This window comes from Erpetoichthys calabaricus, chromosome 9, assembly GCF_900747795.2.
Source record: "Erpetoichthys calabaricus chromosome 9, fErpCal1.3, whole genome shotgun sequence".
Classification (NCBI taxonomy): Eukaryota; Metazoa; Chordata; class Cladistia; order Polypteriformes; family Polypteridae; genus Erpetoichthys; species Erpetoichthys calabaricus.
Window position 1 is genome coordinate 45598617 of NC_041402.2, and position 23145 is coordinate 45621761.

At 40.2% G+C, this 23145-nt stretch overlaps 3 protein-coding genes and 1 long non-coding RNA gene across 6 annotated transcripts in view; 2 read left to right on the top strand and 2 right to left on the bottom strand.

Moving 5' to 3' along the window:
• The window catches only part of LOC127529118 (uncharacterized), a 430004-nt gene extending 413670 nt beyond the window's left edge, over positions 1–16334 (bottom strand). Inside the window, exon 1 of the long non-coding RNA XR_007935801.1 lies at positions 16062–16334. This is a non-coding gene — a long non-coding RNA (uncharacterized LOC127529118). The remainder of the gene's footprint in view (positions 1–16061) is intronic.
• LOC114657229 (uncharacterized) overlaps positions 1–16744 on the top strand; it is a 454729-nt gene extending 437985 nt beyond the window's left edge. For 2 of the 3 annotated variants that reach the window (XM_051931641.1, XM_051931642.1), the window contains one exon: positions 15499–15953. In XM_051931641.1, coding sequence (XP_051787601.1) covers positions 15499–15938 — 440 coding nt within the window. In that variant the 3' untranslated portion in view covers positions 15939–15953. Of the gene's footprint in view, positions 1–15498; positions 15954–16669 lie in introns of those variants that run through there. The other variant, XR_007935800.1, reaches the window with a different exon arrangement.
• The window catches only part of LOC127529112 (uncharacterized), a 740943-nt gene that overhangs the window by 302280 nt on the left and 415518 nt on the right, over positions 1–23145 (top strand). The gene's annotated exons all lie outside the window — the stretch shown is intronic.
• On the bottom strand, positions 4275–6257 carry LOC127529115 (E3 SUMO-protein ligase ZBED1-like). Its single transcript, XM_051931657.1, has 2 exons — positions 5754–6257; positions 4275–4548 (listed from the first exon to the last, which is right to left on the bottom strand). Exons 1-2 carry the CDS (start codon positions 6244–6246, stop codon positions 4295–4297), a joined length of 747 nt encoding a protein of 248 aa, XP_051787617.1. The 5' UTR covers positions 6247–6257; the 3' UTR covers positions 4275–4294.

The following is a 23145-nucleotide window of genomic DNA, read 5'->3' on the forward strand; positions in this document are numbered from 1 at the left end:
TTAGGGAGTCAGTACCACCAGCACTAATAAACATGCGGGTGTCTTCGTGACACACATGAAGTCTCTACACTTTGTTGGTTATATTCCATTCAGCAACCAAACAATGTTTTACTTCCACCGCATTTGTACACTGGATGCCCTAAAATTCACATACATAAACACACACATCAATAGTATTTGCAAACAGGGTGCAAAACATGGTTACCCCAAAATCCTGCCCGACTATGCCAATTGTTTTGTCTGACAAGGTGCAAAACAATGGTTACCGCAAAATCCTGCCGGACTACACCAATTGTTTTGTCTTGGTAGAGTAATATATATTGCTCTACTTTCCTCTATTGTATTATTAATATGTAGCCTTAGAATGCCTAATCTCACAGACTTACCACTGTTTATAAGGTAATATTGTATATAACTTATCCCCACCTTCCCTTCTATATCTATAACCTCAGGCAATTAGATGTAGTAAAAAGACAAGCAGAAGTTAAGTTACAGTTTAAACAATGTATTATTGATAATATTCATAAATAATAACAAAATGCAAAGTACATTTGAATATTGGCAACCATACAACCTGACTAAATGATGATATGTAGTTCAGGTGGCACACAGTCTTCTAGTCACTTAAATGTCTCTAGTTAAGGCATCATTGGTGCTCAGCTTTCAGCCACATGTCTGTTCAAAATGGCTGCTGAGCTGTGCTCTTCATCATCACAGGTTAGCAAGAGAGATGCTTCTTTCAGATGTTGGTTAGTAAGAGAGAGTTTGTGAGGTTAAAACACATACATTTATAGAAGTTCTGTCGAACCCCTACAGCCAATAGGGCGTCGTAGTACTTAAAGGCCTCTGAACCAAGCCAATTCCAAACAGGCATACTTCAGACCAATGGGGGAAATAGAACATCTTAACACCTGCCCGCAAACCATATGTTAAACTACACCTTAGCCCATTTGCGGGGGTAGAAATGACTTTAGCAAAGAAACACTTGCCAAACTGGTTTAAATCCTGTCGTAAAATTCAAACAGACCCATTCCTAAGGGGGGGGGGTTGGGGACAGTAAATTACATTGCTTTGCCCAAATTACAAATAAAAGACATACAAAACATTTATCAAATTATATGTAAAATCTCACATCACAACACACGCCCAATACTTCTTTGAAAAAACTTGTTGGTATTGGGTCAAGGACGCAGGTGGATGGTCTCAGTTGAGAAATTATTTTACATAAATCAGATAAATCTATCCTTGTGAAAGGATTTAATTTGTTTATAATGGAGTACCAGGGTTTACGAGGATCAGTGTTGGGGAGATGTACTATATTATTTCTAATATCATTAATTTTTTGATTAGAAAATACAGCAAAAGCCTCACAAGTTTCACTGGAAGTTTTTTGGAGGCATTCCATTGAGTGACCTGGGTTTAGCAGATGATCAATTATAGAGAATAAGACTCTGGGATTGCTAGCATTGTTATTTATAACTCTAGAGAAATAACAACGCCTCTCAAGATGGACTATGTTGTTATATTCTGTTATTTTAACCTTCAATATCTCACAGTGGATCATCAGTGTAGGTGGGTTAGGGTTCTTTTATTTGAGCATTTCATGAAAGGAGTGTAGTATTAGGATACCATTATACAATGTTATCCCACTGGATATTACTGCAAATATTGTTTTGGTTTTCATTTTAGATCAAAGGCTTTATTTAAAGTAACTGTGTTTATTTATGACTTTGTAAACTTGTGAAAAAAAGTGTGAAATGGACTGGAAATACATCCAAGACTGGCTCCTGCCTTAAACTTGAGACTCCAGATTGAGAACATTTGAGAAAGTCTTTTTGGACTACTAAAGATTGTGTTTTGATTTAGCAGTTGGCAATAATAACTGGGGGGCACGGTGGCTCCCTCACAGTAAGGAGACCAAGGTTCACGTCCCAGGTCTTCCTTGCATGTTCTCCCCATGTCTGCGTGGGATTCCCCTGGGTGCTCCAGTTTCCTCCCACAGTCCAAAGACATGCAGGTTAGGTGAATTGGAAATTCTAAATTGGCTGTAGTGTGTGGTTGGGGTTGATGTGTATGTGTGTGTGTGTGTGTGTTCACTCTGCGATGGACTGGCACCTGTCCAGGGTTTGTTCATGCCTTGCACCATATGCTAGCTGAGATAGGCTCCAGCAGACCCCCATGGCCCTGTTCAAAACTAAGTGGGTTAGAAAATGACTGAGTGACTAATATTCATTACAATGCACACTAGAATTTCATTTCAATTTAAATTTTTGACAGCATTATATGTAGCTGAGAGTAAGGCAGGATCAATCATCAGCCAGATATGTGCCAAAAGAAATCTCTCAGTCCAAAAAAGTTTGTTTTAAAAGGTTCAGTGAAATTTCCAAGCAAATAATGCACACAAGTATAGAGAAAATATATTTCACACATATAATAAAAGGCAAAAAAAAGAAAAATGTTTCTTCTTGTTAAACATCAATTGTTTCTATACTTAAGGATGAATTATTTCTCTTTGCTCTGCTTCACATTCAGTACATTCTAAACATACAGCTTTGCACATACAACTGAGCACTTTAAGGCACCGTTTGAAACCGTGTGCCCTCCATGCCTTACACATGGCAAGGCAGGTCACTTAGACTAATCTGTAATCAGAGGGACATAAATACTGTAGTTAGAATATTCCATTTCAGTTTAGCTTGTTTGGGTTATAAGAACCTCTCATACACTATGCACTAATTTATAGGCAAATGGCTCTTATACTACATACAGTATATTCAAAAAGCATTCAGAACGCTTTACTTTCTGTTCACTTTATTGTGCTCTAGATTTAGTTTTAAATGGATGAATTTGCTATTTTTGGCCTTCAATCTATATTTAATAACACATAATGACAAAGCGCAAACATTTTTCAGAAAGGTCTCCACATTTTTTTAAAAATCAGAAACTGAAATCTCCTCTTCATATAAGTATTCAAACCCTAGCTTAATTCAGTACTTTGCAGAACAGTACATCTTCAGGTCCCTGCACAGATATTCTCTGGGATTTAAATCTGGGCTGTGTCTGGAACACTCAAGGACAGTCAGAGACTTGTCCCAAAGCCACTCCAGCATTGTCATGGTTGTATACTTTAGGTCATTCTCATGCTGAAAGGTGAATCGTCACCCCCATCCTAGTAATAGGTTTACTTCAAGGACCTCTCTGTATTTGGCTGTGTTCCTGTTTCTGCCACTGAGAAGCACCCCCATAGCATGATGCTGCCACCACCATAGTTCACCATGGGGATGGTATTAGACAGGTGATGCGCACTACCTGGACTTCACCAAACATAGTGCTGAATTTACATTTTTGTCTCATCAGACCATAAAATAGTTTCTTCATGCTTTCACAGTAATTTAAATGCCATATGGCAAATACCAAGCAGGAGTTAGTCACTCTAGCATAAACACCTGATTGATGTAGTGCTGCTAAGATGATTGTCCTTCTGAAAGGGTCTCCCTTCGCAGCAGAGATTGCTGAAGGTCTGTTAGAGTAATCATTGGGTTCTTTCTCACATCTTTGACCCAGGGTCCTTCTTGCCTGGCTACGCAGTATGGCCAGACAGCCAACTCTATTAAGTTCTTCCATTTCACAATAATTGAGAAAACTGTGCTCCTGGGAGCACTCAAAACTTTAGAAATAGTTTTATGACTAGGGCTGGGCGATTTGGCCTAAAATCAAAATCTCGATTAATTGAACATTTTAACTCGATTACGATTAATGAACGATTATTTTATTTATTTATTTATTTATTTTTGCCCTCATAGTTCACTGACAAGTTTTGTACAGTAAGTATGCTTACATATTACAAGTGAGAGATTTTTGAATGAAGGGTGCATTACTTGATTTTAAAATAATTGAAGGAAACACACTATCTACTATCTGTGATTATTTATTGAACATCAATGTTGAACAACTGAAATTAAAGCACACATTGCCTAAAATGAACAGTCACTTTGTTCTTATAAAAAAAGTAAAAATAAATAACTTGCACTTTTGGAAACAAAATAAATTATTTTCAATGTTTTTCTTATTAAAAGTAGAAAATAAGCAGTATCTCTTCTAAATAAAATAACACTTATATATCCTGTAAATAATATTTTAAACAGTGCATTTCTTGCATCTTCTGTAAACAAATATTTTAATGTGCAATGTATCAATGTAAACAATAGATTGTTGTAATGAAAATAGAACTCTCTAAACACTGTTGCATGAGGTGATCTTAGCGATCTTGTCGTGTCACTATATGAACATGAATTTACTCTAAGTTCTTACTAAGAAACACGAGCATGTTAACCTTTTCAGGTTTCAGGCAGGACCTGAGGCATGTAACAATGTTTCCGCCCGAACTAAAAAACCCGCTCTGATGGGGAGCTAGTAGCTGGTATGCAGAGATACTTTTTGCCACCTTAATTAGAGTGGGAAAGTGTACATGATGCTTCCTCCACCAGTCCAGTGGATTTGCCTCACTATCCAGCATGGGGGACACCAAATAGCTGCTCATCTCTGCTTCTAGCGATTGCTGAAGTGACAGAGTGGGTGTAGCTGAACTTGCTGAAGGTGTTGCCTCACTCCCTTTAAAAAAAGCTTCCTAATGACCTCTTTTGCTTTTTTGCTACTGCTGATGAAGTTGTTGGTTGTGCAGTCTCTGTAATCTGACTTTCTCTGCAGACTTCAGCTTCTGACATCTTCTCCATCTCTGTTTTCACTTTCTCCTGAATGGTGGGGACATTGTGAGCAGAAATGTAGGTAGCTTTAAATCTGGGATCAACAAAACTGGCTGTGTCCAGTAGCTCTTCTGTGATAGGATTTGAGAACTTCTCCTTAAGGTACCTGAGGATGCTGGTTTTGATAGTTTTAGTCAGCTCCACATCATCTTCCTCCTCAGCAAGCACTCGTGAATTGAGGATGTGCAGTACAGGCTTTACAAATGAAATGGTCACATACTCTTCCCCTGATAGGGCGTCTGTGAACTCCATCAAGGGGGAAAGAGCCTTGCTGACAGCCTCTAAGACATCCAGGTCAGCCCACGATGGAACAAGGTGTCTGGATTTTTTGTCTTCAGAAAGGACCTGTGTAATAGCTTTCCTTTGTTCGAGGACTCCTGCAATCATCATTTGCATCGATCCCCATCTGGTAACACATGCTGTTTTTAGCTTGTGTTGTGGCAGGTTCAGTTCTTGTTGCACCTTCATTAATGCCTTCTTTTTTTTCCAGCTATAGGAAAAAGCACTGACTATGTTTTTGCACACCCTCACTGCACGTGTCACACGTTGATCTGTCAATCCATTTTCTGAAACACACAAAATTAATAATTTTTTTATTATTATTGACTATTTTATTTATACCTGAAGCTTTAACAGTACCAAAATTAATGAGCCTCTTATATTTCTTAAATAATATCAGATTAACAACACATTTTTACAACACAATGATTTTTACTTTAATGATGTAGTGTTCTGTTACATTGTAATGTGAACTTAACATTGTGACAATGTAATATCAAGCATATTGTAACATTTATAAAGGTGCTTTATGAACAAATTTAGCGTAGCCAGAATATAGTAAACACCAGATATGCCCAATTTGATAACATCCCAATGCTATTATATTTAATTAAGCTGACGTGTACTTACCAATTGCAAGGTGTAGTCGGTGTCCAAAACACTGCTGCCGTAACCATCCATTAAGTGCAGCAGCTTTGACAACATTAGCACCGTTGTCTGTCGTAATGGCTGAAAGTTTTTCTTCCGCGAGGTCCCATTCAGAAAGCATATCTTTCAGACCTTGCGCAATCATATCTGCCGTGTGATCGGCTGGAAAATATGCCGTCTCAAGGCATCTCTGGTGCAGCTTCCAATCGTCGTCAATGTAGTGCAAAGTAAGGCTCAAGAATGGGTCCATTGTCCTACTTGACCAGAGATCAGATGTGGCTGCAAAGTGTTGAACATTTTTCAGTTCAGCAGCTACATTTTTACAACATGTCTTGTACATGTCTGGCAGCGCAGTTGTAGAAAAATGTGATCGCGATGGCACAGTGTATTTTCTGTCGAGAGTTTTAACGAGGTGTTTAAACCCGCTTCGCTCCACTGTAGCCAAGGGAGTCATATCCTTTGCGATGTAATAACAAATAGCATCAGTTATTTCTTTCCATCTTCTTGAACTCTTCTCATACTGTGTGGCATTTGTGAACGCTTGTGTTATCGACATCTGCTTTGCGGAGGCACTTGTTGCTGGGCGCTTGTCAGTTTCTCTTTGTTTTTTTTGAGCCATGCACTGTTAATATTCAGTAATGTGATTGTGCTTCAAGTGTTGAAACAAATTGGTGGTGTTACCTTTGGGCGTCGAAACTGTTTTTCTACAGTGTCTACATCTGACTTCATTTTGTTCGATGTCATCCTTACTGAAGCCAAAATGTGTCCAAATGACGGAGACTGCGTTTTTCTTTGGTACAAGCTGCTCTTGTTGCTCAGTTGTGTCAGTGTTTAAGCTCTCCATGCTCGACATGTCGGTCGAATAACGTAACGTAACGGAGCGGGGTCACGTGACTCCACACGCGGTAGTGTTTTTAAAGGGAAAGTAATTGAAATAATTGACCTGGAAAAATTTGATCGTTTATAGGTTCTGAATGTCGATTTTGATTACTTTTCAATTAAACGCCCAGCCCTAGTTTTATCCTTATCCTGATCTTTGCCTCACCACAACTTGATGGTGGAGACCTACTGTGGCTTTCTTGAACTTCATGGCTTGGGTTTTGTCCAGACATGCAGCATGAATTGTGAGACCTCATATACACAGATGTGTACCTTTCTAAACGACGTGCAATCAATTCTATTTACCAAAGGTAGACTTCAATTAGGTTCTACACACGCCTGAAGGAAAAACAAAGCAACCAGGATACACCTGACCACAATATGGAGTGCTTAAATAAACAGGAAATTTCAGTTTTTGGTTTTTAATAAATTCACTGAACTTTCAAAAAACACATTTTCTGTTTGTTATTATGAGTTATTGTGTGTAGATTGATGGGCAAACATTGCAAATTTATCCATTTATAGTTAAACCAACAACAGTATAAAGTGTGCAGAAAGTAAAGGTATTTGAGAACTTTCTGAATCCATTACATATATCTCAAAGCAAATTATGTAATGTTTTAATGCTTCAAAATAATTTTGAATAATAAATTGTAGATTCTTACTTGATTTTTGATCAAGTAAATGTTCAAGTATATCAAGACATTTTAACACAATTCCACTTTTTTCTTTTTTAATGAAATTTTAATTTGAAGACAATTCATTGACTCAGGTCTGTCATTCAAGTTAACCATGGGGAATCAACCATCAGAATGCCATGGATGTAACTGTTGTGTCTGTGGTACTAGCCTTCCTCCTTGCACATCATTTAATAACTTTAGAAAGGACTGGCAGGAGGGATATTACTGTATGTCTACATTTACAATGGTGGCCAATATTACAGAGAAGTTGGGGAAGACAATCAATACAAGTGTCCTGACTGCTTCTATCCGCCAATAAGAGAATGACTTGAAAGAGAAGAAAGGGGAAAAAAAAGAAATGTGAAGAGGAAGAAAGAAGGAAAAGGGAGGAAGAAGAGAAGGAGAAGGGAAGAAGCGGAAAGACAAGGAAGAGAGGAAGAGGAAAGACGAAGAAAAGCAGAAGAAGAACAAAGAAGACAGTGTAGCAGTAGAGGCTTTTATTGACCTCTTGAACCATCAGGTACCACGCCAAACACAAGGTAAATGTACAATTATTACTTATTTTATAATAATCCTGTGCACTAAGCACCCTCCACTCCACACTACTCATACAATAATCAATACTCTCTCTCTATACACAATTCTCTCTATCCTCCTCTCCCAGACACTTAGCCACCCTTCCTCCCAGCTCAGCTCAGTGTCTGGGCTTTCCCAGAGTCCTTCTATACCCCCTGTCCCGGAGGTGTTCCTGTCCAACATTCCACAAGTCCTTATTACTTCCGGGTCAGGGTAAAAGTCCTTTTCTTCAACCTGGAAGTACGTCATTTCTCCTGTTCATGTGACCAGGACGTACTTCCAGGTTATAGGGCACATAACAGTCTGACAGCCCCCCTACAGCGACTCCCGGTGGCCCCCATGGTATCCAGCAGGGCTGCGCATACAAACTGCAAGGTCCATGAGGCCCTGCTGGAATTCGGGGAACCTCCATGCTGTTGGGAGAGCTCCACCTGGTGGCCTGGAGGGGTGGGCTGGAATATTTAGCCGGCCATCCATCACAGTTCCCTCCCCTTAGCGAAGTCCACAGGGGTGGAGCATCCAGCCCCGCCAGGGACGTCCTCCTCCAGGAGACACCATCAGTCGGGCCTTGGCTGTGTTGTCGAGACTCCCCAGAGAACCTAGGGGGAACGGTGTATCGGCTGTTCCTCCGATCCCCTGTCCTCCGAGGACAACTTCGCCACATGTGGCCCAGCTGACGACAGTTGTAGCAAAGACGTCGCCCTCCTAGTTGTCTTCCTCCGCGAGACTGGAAGCACCGCGGGAACTCCGGCAACTCCGCCCTTTTCTCCACCAAGGAGGTTTTAAGGCCGCCTCGGTACTCTCAGCCCTTCCTTCCGATTTGTCAGGAGACCCGCGTTTTATTTTGGGGATCTCCTGCTTACTTTGGGGCTTGTGCACAGTTTGGGCCTCTCTATTGGAAGAGGAGAGCCCCTTTGCTGTTTGCACGGCAGTTGACCTACGTTTATTCGGAGGCGGTGTCCTCAGCACCGCATCGCTCTGGGAGGCCGCACTTTTCAGCTGCACCGGTTCGATCGGCGCTTCCCCTGCCCCTTCTATTACCACTGTTAACTCCCTTATAGCGCGGGTCGGGGTCTTGAGGTCTGCATCGCTCCGGGGAGCCGTCTTATACAGCTGCCCCGGCTCGATCGGTCCTTCACCCGACCACTCGGTTATCGTTCCGCTCTCTCTCATTGGGCATGCAGTGCTTTGGCACCCACTACTTATTAACCGCGGGGCCTGATCACACTGTGTCCCTTTATTTTGCACGGTACGGATTGGACCTACATGTACCGCCTCATTAACCAGGACCGGGGCTTCTCGGCGTAATCGCCGCAGGTACTCCTCCATTCTCCTCCTCCACGGCTGTTGCTCCCAGCTCCTCTACTTGTTTTTTCAGTCCCAGCAGCATCTGTAATAAACTGCGTACGGGCTCGATTACCTCCTCGAGTGCCCGCACATCCACAAAGTTATTTACTTCGTCCGCAGATAAGTTTGCTTCCGCCTTCTCCTTGCCTGCCGGCCGGGAGCCAATGAGCACGCCCGCTCTTGGCACGTGCTCGGTTGGGTCGCGCAAAGGCTCTTGGGACTTGGAGTCCGTAGAGGATCGGGTGGCTGCTACCGGCTGACTGCAATCCTCCTTTTCTAATTTATCGGTGGACCGCTCAGTCACCTCCCGCTCCTCTTTACGTTTTGTCCTTGTTGGCGCTGCTTCACTCGCCTCCCCCTTCCCTTTCAGGGAGCTCGGATCCATCGGGGAATAACCAACCTCACCGAAGGACCGAAAGTGACCTCCCATTCTTTTTGCCGGATTTCTTCCCCATCGTGGTCCGAAGTCTAGCAAGGCTCACAGTCGCAGCGCTCTCTGTAGAAGGTAGTGTTTCCCCCTCCGTGCGTTCAAGCGGGACCTTCTTAGGGTTTTCTGCGTACACAATATTTGTTTTAAATACAGGTCCTCTGCCAACCGACGGCCAGAGAGTCCTGCCGACTAAGCCAGTGTAGCAGTAGAGGCTTTTATCGACCTCTTGAACCCTCAGGTATCACGCCAAACACCAGGTAAATGTACAATTATTATTTATTTTATAATAATCCTGTGCACTAAGCACCCTCCACTCCACACTACTCATACAATAATCAATACTCTCTATACACAATTCTCTCTATGCTCCTCTCCCAGACACTTAGCCACCCTTCCTCCCAGCTCATCTCAGTGTCTGGGCTTTCCCAGAGTCCTTTTATACCACTTGATCCGGAGGTGTTCCTGTCCAACAATCCACAAGTCCTTATTACTTCCGGGTCAGGGTAAAAGTCCTTTTCTTCAACCTGGAAGTACGTCATTTTTCCTGTTCATGTGACCAGGACATACTTCCAGGTTATAGGGCACATAACAGTCTGACAGCCCCCCTACAGCGACTCCTGGTGGCCCCCATGGTATCCAGCAGGGCTGCGCATACAAACTACAAGGTCCATGAGCCCCGGTTGGAATTCGGAGAACCTCCATGCTGTTAGGAGAGCTCTGCCTGGAGGGGTGGGCCGGAATATTTAGCCGGCCATCCATCACAACAGCAAGAAGAGGAGAGACAGAAAAGAGGCAGCAGCAAGAAAAAGGAAAGGAGAAAAAGGGAGGAAGAAGAAAGAAGACTTGCTGAAGAAAGAAAAAAGAGAAGAAGCAGACAGGAAAAGAATGGAAGAAGAGGCAAGACAAAAGAGAGAAGCTGAAGAAAGGGAAAAACGGGAGCTTCAAGAGAGGCTGGATCAGACATTTAAGAATGCTAAGGCCAAAACAGAACAGGAAGAAGACATAATCCGTGAGAAGATGGAGCAGAAAACCACAACAGACATTGTAGTCACCCAGTTTGTTGAGTTTGGGACCATCAAAATTCACCTTGAAAATCATGAAACTGATAATGAAAACCTCATGGTTGTGTTATGTGCCAAGAGTGGAATACCACTTTATAACATGACACTAACTGCACTCACCTCAAATCTCTGGAAACACTGCTTTTCCAAGACTGGCCTTCTGATCCCCCAGGCAGACTTGCTCTTGTCTATACACAGGTGCTACTCACAGAACTTGTGCTCACATCTCTTAAAGCGGAGGACAGCAGTTTGCAAGAGGGCATCACTAACCAAGCCCTGTATCTGGTAGAGACAATGAATAATGCTGGAGAAAATATAACTGAAATGTTTCATTTCACACAGGCTTTGCTGAAAGTACATAAAAGAATGCTGGAAAGCACATATCAATGTAACATTGTAAAGATAACTAAGGAGATAACAGACAGAGAATCTTCCTGCAGAAGAAGTCTTTCTCTTGAAATTTCTAGAAATTCTACAGAAGTGCCTGAGAGAAGTCAGTGAACCAAAACATGGACAAGAGATCACAAGTGTGGAGAAAAAGTGCTTTGAGGTTCTGCTAAGTGCAGCAACTCGAGCCTATAATGAGGAAGCATATTCTGAACTGACCTGTAGAGTTCTGAGGATTGTCCAATATGGCCTATGGCGACCCAATGAAGCTATGGATTTTATGTATGACTTAGTATAGAGCTGCAATGATCCTGCCCCGCTCACGAAAGTGCTACATCTGATTGAAATCTACCGTGTCCCTCCAACCTGGCAGGATGAAGATGGTAACAAGATCACTGACCACCTTGGAACAGAAATTCTGTATCAAGAATTTGAAAAGGATTTGAAAAAAGAACAAGAAAAGTCACTTGACACTGTTCTGGAAGAAATTAAAAAGACTGGAAGCATTGACATTCAAAATCTTGACAAGGTGCGCTGCATTGTTTCAGGCATCCAAAAAACAATTGCTGCACTCAAAGTGAATGAACGTGACATACTTGAAAATATACCAAAAGATCTCTGAATACCAATAAAAATGCTGAAGACCTTGAAAAGATTTTATTCACGTTGTGCAAAGGAGTGTTTAAAGTGACTGACTATTACCCAAGAGTGACTCAAATGGTCACCTGGTGCCTGCTAGCCTTGTCAAAATACAGTAAGTTACTTGAGGTTGGCACTGGAGAAGGGAAGTCTTGCATCATAGCAATGTTTGTGGCCATGCGAGTACAAATGAGACAACAAGTGGATGTTGTTTCCAGTTCTTCTGTACTCTGTGAGCGAGATGCAGAAGACTGGATCCCCTTTTATAAGCTTTTTAGCATCACAGTGTATACAAACACTAACAAAACCAAAGATGAAGAGAGATCCATCTGTTACAAAGCTGACATTGTCTATGGGACAGTAGAGACTTTTGCAGCTGATTATCTGCGCCAGACCTTTGAGTTAAAACAAGTACGACCCAGTTGTCAGTTTGACTGTATCATTGTGGATGAAGTGGATTCTTTGCTGCTGGATCGAGGAGTGCAGCTCACTTAGCCTACTTGTCAAGTGATATGATAAGCCTTCAGCATCTTAACACAATCCTAGCCATGATCTGGAGTGTGGTAAATCAGCATGGTTTGGTTGCCACAGAGAACAAAGTATTTATTCGCGGCCCTCCTGTACCTTTTTACAAAGGCATATTTGATTGTCTAAGTGGAGATAACCTGGGCTTAGAGGTACCAATCGACATTTTAGAAATTGCAGAGGAGAACAGCTTTGCTCCATCTGGATTTTCAAAGGAAATTGGAGCCAGTGACAAAGGATAAACTTAATGAGAAGCTAAAAACTATCAATCAGAATGCCATGCTGAAGTTTTTCAATGTCCTCGAAGATTACATTCCATACCACTTTTCAACATACGTTCAAGATGCAAATGGAATACTTCAGCTGACTACTGATGACAGCACTCCTGGACTTCCTTTCCTTGTGCTGGACAATGGACTCTGCTGTTTGCTTTGTGATTCAGATGAACAGCTCTGGGAGCCAGTTCACAGTTACGTATTGGAACATCTCCAGTTCACACCTTGTACCAACAACGCTGAGAAACATAGCATCCCAGGCTTTTTAAAAAACCTTGTAGAAACAAAAATGCAGACATGGGTAGAAAATGCTTTTTTAGCAATTAAGCTGCAGCCAGACAGGGAATATGTTGTCAAAGGTGACTGCATCCTGCCAGTGGACTTCAGATCTACTGGGATTGTTGAACTAAACAAAAAATGGGGAGATGGCATACAGCAGTTTCTGGAAATGAAACATCAGACAAAAAATTAGTGATTGTGGACATGGTTACTGATTTATCTCCAATGTCTCTTACTTCAATAAGTATCAAGGCCAAATTTTTGGCACAACTGGAACTCTGCGCACTGATGCAAATATTGAGTTTCTTTCCAAACTCTACACAAACCTTACCACTTGCCGTATACCAACATTTAACAGAAGAAAGTTATTTGAAGTTCAAGGTGAGATGACAAACACGTCTGAGGAATGGAGAAGAAAAATATGTGCTACAGTTCAGGAACAGATCTCTGCCAGTTCAACTGGAAAAGACAGAGCTGCTCTAGTGATCTGTGAGAGCATCAACAGAGCCATTGAAATTGAAAAGGCACTGAAACCTTTTGTGCGAGGCCAGCTGAAGCTCTATATACGCAGTGGCAATGTTAATGCAAAAATTTTAGATGCTGTGTTGGCACCTGGTGATGTGATTATCGCCACTAATTTGGCTGGCAGAAGAACGGACTCTTTGTGTTCTCTCCTTCCTTTCCCAGAATGCAAGAGTTGAACTTCAGGCTTCTAGCCGCATAGCTCGAAAAGGAAAGCCTGGCTCTGCTCAGCTGATTGTGTGCACTAACCATATGCCAGAATACCTTGGCGAGGTCAACACTCTAGGGGCAGTGAAAAGGATCAGAGATCAAGTAGCAAAAGCACGTGTGCTACACTACATAGATGATGATATTCCAGAGATCTTCTTAAGAGAAGAGTTATTTTCCCAGTATTGCAAGATCTTACTTTCTGTGTACAATGAGATTGAAGATGTGGAGGATGAGAAGGCAACTGTAGCTGTTCTAAATGAATACTGGGGAATATGGCTGCAACTTAAGTCTAAGCCAATACTGGAATTGAAGAGAGATGAGCTGTTGGCTTCCGATATTGCGAAGGCTAAGCAACAGTGCAACACAGAAGAATCTCCATGTTCTAGCATTTTATCAGTACATCCGGTTTGGCAATAAAGAACTTTTTGATGAAAAATTTGAAGTCAGCTCCCGCTTGTTCGAAAAAAGCATGGCTCTTGATCCGTCTTGGGCTTCTATTGCTTTTTACAGCCATGCCTACTGCACACTAAAGCTGTCAAAAGACAATTACTTAAACAAAGCAATGGAAGATTTGGAAAAAGCAAAAGAATCTCTGGCCAATTGCAAAGAACAATGCGTGGTGACCTTGCAGTTAGTTAAACTTGCTAGTACATCCAAAGAAAATGAGGAAACCACCAGATTCCAGAATCACATAATGACAAGATGCCAAGTACTTAATTTCTTTAATAAAAACATTGAGGAAGCCATGAAGAAGTTGAAAGAGATCAAGGATAAGGGAAGGGATGCTATTGTGGAAGAAACCTCCGTTTTTGCACTGGTCCCAGATGCACAGTCTGAAGTTCATCAAGAACTCTATGAGTTTTACAAACTGGGCCTGGTCAACATCTATACTGTTAAGGAGAAGCCCAGGTTCTGTTGGGAAGGTCTGCTTGTCTTCCTCCTGGGAGTTTTACAGCTTGTTGCAGGAATTATTCTTACTGCTATAACCTGTGGTACATTAGCCAACGTTGGTATGGCATTGATTAGTGAGGAATATCAGACTGCATCAGTGGTGCCAAAGCCATGATAACTGGAGAATTCAGTTGGGCCTCATGGGCCATTGAGAAAGCAATTTTTGTTGGCCTCTCCTTGATCAGCTTTGGAATCGGCAAGGTTATTGCTAAAGGAACTAAAGCAACAATGACGGCAATCAAAGCCATTTGTAAGAAATTGAAATCTTTGCCCAAAGTTCTCAGCAAACAGATCAAGACTGGGCTTAAGCATGTTCTAAAGGATAATATAAAGAATGTTCTTAAATATGCTGGCAAAGAAATTGCAATTGAGGTTCTTAGTAAAACAGAGGATATATTTTTGGATAAAATTGTGGAAGAAATTAGAAATAAGGCAAAGGAAGCAGCACTTGAATCAGTACAGAAGAATATGAAACAGGAGCCCTTATAGCCTCTGGCAGATACTGTGGTGCTGTCACATCTAAAGAACTGCATGCAAGTGAATGTCTTGTTGTCAGATAGCAATAGTACAGAGAAGTTGAAGAATATCTCTAAGGATGTTGCCGATACAGTGCTGGAATCGGATAAGGAGGGTCTGGAGTGGCAGAAAAAACTGCATTCTTCATTGCTTAAGGTCCTTGGTAATGCTTCTGAAGAGTCTAAAGCAAAACTTAAAATTGCTCTGGGTATCATCCAAGCAACTTATATGAGTGCTTTGGCGGCAGATGCCATAGCTTCGGTTATCACTATTTCTAATCAATTTAATGGAAAATACTTTGAGGATCTTGAGAAAATGATTCAAGAAAACAATATGGCAGAAAAAGCACAAAAAATAATGTTAACCACAAATGAATCCAGACTTTTAGATGGCTTTAAAGGGGAGCTGGCAGTTGAAGTTGCAGGTTCACTAGTGGATGTGCTTACTTTGGTTTGCCAGCAGAAGTTCTCCAACCATCTTGTGAAATTGCTCAGAATAAAGTTAACGGTAAAATTAATAAATATCTTGAAGATAAGATAAAAGTGGATGCTGATACTTTTATAAAGTCTAAAGAAGTTTCCACTGGAAATGTTGTAGACTACAAGAAAGATCTCACACCCACTGCACTAAAAATGCAGAAGGCTGTAAAAGCCTATGCTGCTGATATTAAAAATACCAAAAGACCAGCCACTGTGGTTGACATTCGTGTGTTAGCTGAGGTCACAGGAAAGAGGATTGTTGTTCTGGATGATAATAAAGGTGACATGAGGAAGATCCAAGCATTGAACCCAAATAAAAAAACCATCACTGGTACCATAAGTGTGGTTTACCAACCCAAGAGTGAGCAGTACCCCAGTGGTCGTTATGATGTGTGCATTAAAGGGAAAGTTGTAACTGTATCTGGTGACGGAAAGGTCTATACAGCTGTGGCCCCCGATGGCTTGAACCTGATGTGTCAGAAAGCAAGGTAACTGAAAAAACCACAGAGCTAAAAGCACTGAGCTCCAAAATTTTAACGGAGAATGCGTCTTAGTGGAGTTTAGTTATTCAGCATAAGAAGTGGGTCGATGAATTCAGAGGGGTAAGCATTAAACCTTAAAGTATTGAGGCATTAGCTTAAATAGTTCTTTCTGGTCACAACTATATCAGTTTAAGGTACAGTATATATACATAATCAGTAATCTAATTCTTAACTCTTTCATTAGCATTATTCAAAAAGTAATTATAAATGCTCATTATATAGTTAGATAAATATAATTGTGGTTTCTCATTTATTACAGTGTTTATCATACAGGGTAAAGAAATTGGAAATGACAATTCTAAATAACAATGGAACATATTTCTAAGTGTTTTATGATAGAAATAGTCAATTTCTAAAACTGTGTTCACTTATTATTTTTATTTTACTTTATCTTAGATTCAGTGACTAAAATCTATTTTGTGAAAATCATTATAAGAGATCATGCTGAAGCCCAGTCTCAAAGAAAACTACAATTAATTTGCTTTAACTGCTATAAGTTGGTTGTTATTTGGTGATTCTGTACACAAACCTTCTACTAAAGTCTTTTTTCTTATGTATTCTGAATTTGGAAGTATAAGAACTTAGAAAATTAATAAAAATGCTTCTGCAAAGATATCCGTGGTGTTTTTTTGTATTGTATGTTGTTCAATAGATTCTCTTCATTTGTTAAAATCAAATTAGGTATTGGCAATGAATTAAATAAATGATGATTGAAAAGACACTAAAAAAAATTTTTCTGTTCATTTTTCCAAAATTCCTTATTAAGGTATCATTCACCAACGATTTTGTATGAAATATAGCATCTTCCTGTATTGCAAATCCTTTCAACCTCATTTAGATATTTCATTTTCCTTCAACTAGCAGTCATGAGTTTCTGTACATTGAGGTCACATTATGTTTCACTTCAAAGACATCAAAAGTTCAGAGTTAGCAATATTTCACGTTTTATTAGCATTAGGTCATTTGACTGTTGACCGCTGAGGTTCATGTGGTCTGTAACTATAGAGTGCTATGTAAGTCAAGTATCAGATCAATGATTTTATTCAAGAAAGAAAAAAGAAAATAATTTAAACAAAGCCTTCCCAATCTAATTGTTTGTCTCTAATGCCAAATAAATCCAGTTAATTAATAAATAAATAAATAAATGATAAATTAATTTCCAAATAGGATCTAAAGTTTAATGTGAATTTAAAACACTTCACATACTGGAAGGCAACATGTCAAGCTGGAGGTGACCTTTAATCAGGTTTGCCACTCATGTTCTGATCTTCTCTTTCTAAATTCCTATATTTTTACATTTGCCTTTCTGACTTAGATTTTTGTTTTTCCTTTTTGCTTTATTAGGTAGTGAATCCTACTTTTTTATTACCATATACAGTATTTTTACATATATATATATGTAATGTATATAAATGTGTATGTATATAAATGTAAATATATACTACTAGCCAACCCGCGGCATAGCATACGCCGCAAAATTATGTATTGATGGGTGAACACGTCCTGAAAGACGCAGTTGTCCAAATGGGGTGGGTTTGAGGATTCGACTGTAAGTGACTGAAAGGATGGAACTCTGGAGAGAGCAACATACAGTTCCCATGGTTTGCGATGGTGGACGCGGTCGTGCGTCATAACCGAAAAGAATAATGAAAAGTCAACGTGGCTCAGAGGTGCTTGTGGACTGTGGCACAGACGAAAGCGACTTACGCGGTGGTTGGTGAGTTGTTGCGTCTGGGCATATGAGCAGGCAGTGTGAATGACTGGAGAGCGAGGGTGGACGCGGGCTGGGGAATAAGGAGTATGGTATGATATTGTGTAGACAAATATTTTCCGTGTTCCTGCAGGACCATCTAAGAAGAAGCATGTTTATCGCGGATGCGAATCGCTGTATGTAGCGTGTAAAACAGTTTGCGATGGTGGAAGTGGTCGTGCGTCGTAACCGTAAGGAATAATGAAAAGTCAACGTGACTCAGAGGTGCATGTGGACTGTAGCAGAGACAAACGCGAATGACGCCGTGTTTTGTAAGTTGTCGCATTCGAGTTGGTGGGCGTGGCTCTGTGAGTTGTTGTCGTATCCCATGGTCTTAGAGTTGGTGGGCGGGGCTCGCGTCCAAGTTGGTGGGTGTGGCTGTGTCTTGCGTGCTCCATGGGTGTCTTGCTTGCGCTGGCGGCTGCTTAGTGAATTATATATATAGATAGAGGGTGTCATTGTTTCTCAGTTTCTCTGAATTATTGTATATGCACGGGTCAGAGTTGCCATAAACATACACTAGCTTTTGCATGCAAGTTTTCTTTTATAAATATTGATGTTTGTGAGCCTCTTCTGCCTTTTTTGTGAGTACACAAGCTTTATAAATGAGGCCTCAGGAATTATGTGCATTATGCAGCTGCAGAAAAAAAGAAATATAGTGATTCTTGTATTCCAACCTTAAACAAAAACTTTAAAACCTCCAAAATATACCTTGCAGCATCATGCAATCTTCATTTATGTAATTTACACCTAAAAAACAAATTTCATAAAATAAGTTGTCTTATAAATAATTTTTTCATTATATATACTACCTATACTACCTGTCTAAGATTTGTAGAGCAGCATTTATTGTAATGTATGTAGTACTAAAATGCATAAATACACATTTTTTGTGATGTGCCATGTTTTGGAATGAGAGCGACATTGCAAATGGACTGACTGACAGACACTTGTCCTTTTATAAAGGTAGATTATATTTAAAATGAACAGTCGTACACTTCAATACACAATGAACGCATTTCATTATTTGCCATACAGGCATGTACTGAGTAGGAATCTAACTTGATAGAACTGGTAAAAAACACAAACCAGAACTAGGTACAGTGGCCATACTTCACATGTGCTGTCCTGCACCCCAATAATGAGTGCTATAACATGCAATCTCCTTTCTTTTATCTTTTAGGCCGTAAATGGTCATCATTGTGTTAAATTCCCACTTGGGGCCAAATAAAGTTCTATCTATCTATTGTGATGGACGGCCGGCAGCTCAATCCGGCCGGGACGCCCAAAGAATGGAAGGATGGGGGATGGCAGCTACTTTGGGACACTGCCTCCCCCATGACGTTAGATGGCGACTTCCCTGCAGCATAGTGGTGCCCTGAATCCCACAAGGCACCACGGGATCTGGAGTTCGGCTTCATAGCTCTGCTGAGTACCGTGGATGCTACCAGGAGATGCTGCAGGGGGACCTGGGAGTTTTTACTGTCTGCATAGCCTGGAAGTACTCCAGAGTCTTGGGGACGGAAGTCTCGAAGTACTTACGGGCTGAAGAAAAAGCAAATTCTACATCTGACCTGGTAGTGCTGGCAGTTCACATGGACAGAAGGACAGAAGCACTTCCAGGTGAAGGACTATATAAAGGACTGTTGTGAGCCTAGCAAGCGAGCCAGAGTTAGGTGGAGGTGGACAAAGGTTGCTGGGAGGTGTGGAGGAAAAGAGAAAGAATATTGTGATGGTGGCTGTGGAGCTTAGGGAGCACTGTTTGAAGAGGAAAATAATTAAGAGAAGTTCTTTGTTCTTTTACCCTGTGTCTGCATGTCTGTCTATTGGGTTTAAAGGGGCAACAGCAACCCCTAGCGCCTTACACTATCTATCAACTTAGTTTTGCTCTCATAAAAATAATTCTGAATCACAGTCGGCATTTTTTGTTAAACTAGAATATTTTCTGTTTAGAAGTGAACATATTTGGTAAGTTTGAAGGTATTGTTTCATGTTTGAATACATTGCATATTTTTTATCAAGTTGCTACATACAGTTGTAGTACAGTAATCCCTCGCTACTTCGCGGTTCACTTTTCGCGGATTCACGACTTCGCGGATTTTATATGTAAGCATATCTAAATATATAACGCGGATTTTTCGCTGCTTCGCGGGTTTCTGCGGACAATGGGTCTTTTTACTTCTGGTATTTGCTTCCTCAGTTGGTTTGCCCAGTTGATTTCATACAAGAGATGCTATTGGCGGATAGCTGAGAAGCTATGTGGCTCTGAGGCTAGGGATCTGCACTGGCAATCGGAAGGTTGCCGGTTCAAATCCCGTAAATGCCAATAGGGACTCTGCTCTGTTGGGCCCTTCAGCAAGGTCCTTAACCTGCAATTGCTGAGCGCTTTGAGTAGTGAGAAAAGCGCTATATAAATGCAAAGAATTATTATTATTATTACCCAATCAGAGCACGCAGTTAAGTTCCTGTGTGCTGCTGATTGGCTCAGCGACGGAGTGCTGCATTAACCAGGAAGTCTCATCTCACTCATTCAGCATTAATGTGCTCTTGCTACTGCATTCAGAGGATTATCACCTTCATCGTCATCATTTTTACTGCGCAGCATATTCATCACCATCATGACGTCATATATAGCTACGTGTACTTCGCTATACAGTAAGTGTAAACTTATCTACCGATTTCATATTGCTTAGCAGTTGTCCCTGTTATTAATAGAGTAAAGGGTGGGTTGTAAACAATACAGGGAGGGTTTAAAAACGTCCAAATACACGTTAAATAATTAAATAAATATGGTGTCCCTACTTCGCGGAAATTCAGTTATCGCGGTCAGCCTTGAAACCTATCTCCCGCGATAAGTGAGGGATTACTGTATATTTGTACCATACTAGGTGGAACCTGATGTCAAGCACATCAAAGATGGAACTTTCCAGTACCTGTTATTATTATTTACAGTAATTGAAACATAAGTAAGTTGACATCAGTAAGAAGTACCACAAAAGTAATCTTTCTTTTATGTTTTACATTCACAACACTTGCAATAGAATCTCCCTGATATCATTAAAACTGAACATCTACATTGACTCTTTTTCAGTTTGTATGTGCATTAATGTACCTAATGGCTTTTAAGGGATTTTTAAAATTTTCAAAAGATTGAATAGAGCCATCCTCAGTCTAATAGGTAACAATGCTATGTGTCAATAATTTTGCTTAAAGTTGCAAATTAATTCAGAACATTATTTTTAAAAATATACAGTATTATTCATTATTTCACAATACCCACTAGTGCTTATTCTAAATTACAGTTAATTATCCGTGTTGTGTGTTAAATTATAGATGGCTGGGATATATGAGCTTGTAGCATACATACAGCTAATTTGTCATGATTTTTTTTTTTTTTTTTATACAGGTTTTTTGCTAGATCTTCACCTAATGTGCTGGCTTAATTAATTTGTGATTCACAGTGCTGTGCAAAAGCATAAAGTAAACCAAGAAAATTATTTTTGAAGCTAATTATCAGGACATTAAGTGTTTATTTGCTCATGAAAACTCTATATAAGATTAAATAAGTAGAAACGTACATTAAAAAAAAACTTCAATAATAATGTCTTGCATTTTTCAAACACTGTTGTATAAGTAGTCCTGTGGTAAATTATTCTTGAATTCATTCAGAGCTCGATATACAGTAGCAGTTCATTAGGCTTTGGCTGTTTTCTGTTCCTTTTGCCATTCAAATGATTCCAAACAGTTGCGGAGATAGTGAGGTTGAGACTCTGAGGTTGACAGTCTAATACAGCCGGGATTGCACTTGCAGATGTCTACCTCAAACTGGGCTTAATTGTGTTTGTAGTATGTTTGGAGAGAAAAGCCAAGCAAAATGATACCTTTGTATTAAATTTTAGCATGAGTTTAACTTCCCATTCTTTTCTCTCTTGCTGTGTTTTGAAGTTGCCCATAAGCACTGTGACTTTAAAGTCCCTCTCCATGGCTGTAGAAGTGGGCCGCTACAGGAACATCTGTGTTGCCATGTTTAATGTGGAACCTGTGTAAATTCATTCTCTGGCGGAGTGTTTGTCCAGTTTCTCCCACATAGAGTGCAGTGTCAGGACATTTCATGCAGAGAATTAGGTAGACCACATTAGATGATCTGCAGGAAAATGATCCCTTTATGTGATGTTCAAGTCGGCAGTGTGGTATAACTATACGGTCTGTATCATAGATGTGGGCACATGTTTTGCATCTTTTCTGTAGGCATGGAGATGTGCCATTTTCTGTTGGTTCACTTAGCCATGGACACTGTGACAGGGACTTTAAAGTCACAGTGCTTATGGGCAACTTCAAAACACAGCAAGAGAGAAAAGAATGGGAAGTTAAACTCATGCTAAAATTTAATACATTACAACATGGATTGAATAGAGACAAGAGTTTTATGGCCAGATATGAGGATTGTTTACATCTCTCAGAATGACAGACAACCTGTCTACAGATCCACATTGTTTTGAAAAAACTCATTACAAACTTCAAAAGACTTTGTTGGACAGTTATCTTAACCAGAGATCTTGACAAAACATTGTTCTTTTGTCTCTTGTTAAATTAACCCTAGCCTGAATGAATCTATTAATTTTTTACATTTAAGATTTTTCATTTAAAGATTTACCAGTGTTGTTTCTTGTCCTAGAGTGTGTATATAAACATAGGGAACTTCAGTCTCTGTATTACATCTTGCCTGAAGAAGGGGCCTGAGTTGCCTCGAAAGCTTGCATATTGTAATCTTTTTAGTTAGCCAATAAAAGGTGTCATTTTGCTTGGCTTTTCTCTACATTCATAATGGCTAACACGGTACAATACCCTAGTACTACTAGTATGTTTGGAGTTACTGTGCTGAAATGTGACATTTATGTTAATAGGTTGTTTTCCAGAAAATACAGCACAAGATGTCAACATCTCAGCAGTCATTATTCCACTAATCTGACCAAATCCTCTATACTCTTGACCGAAACGAACCTCCAATAAATTATATAGTTGGCTCCTTGCTTCACATAAGACGGCAGAAAGGCATCTGTGTACTTTTCACCTACTGACATGCTGAGATCTTTAAGAACCAAAATCCATCACTCCATGAGACTTTCTGCTATTAGTTGTCACTCCATGTTTTATGATTGTTCACATACTGCAATCTCTTTTGCCTTTCTACACAGAAAATTACATAGGTGCAATATGCCCTACAATACGGTTTCTCTTAAAAGTTCTTTGCATGCTTGAAATGTTTACTTTATGGGCAAAAAGTGATCAAGCATATCACTAAATATCCTTCTCTCCCTTAAAGAGGGTGAGTTTTAGATATTATTCTGCAGCATTTTTTGGTCTTCTACTGCGTTTTCTGTCTTCAGCTTGCCCAATTTCATCAAAT

What these genes read in the sequence shown, in the direction of transcription:
- LOC127529115 (XM_051931657.1), bottom strand. Translation starts at nt 6,246, where the DNA reads ATGTCGATAACACAAGCGTTCACAAATGCCACACAGTATGAGAAGAGT. An exon ending in AGCCATTACGACAGACAACG is followed by an intron (nt 4,549 to 5,753) that starts GTGCTAATGTTG and finishes AGCAATCGCTAG; the next exon opens with AAGCAGAGATGAGCAGCTAT.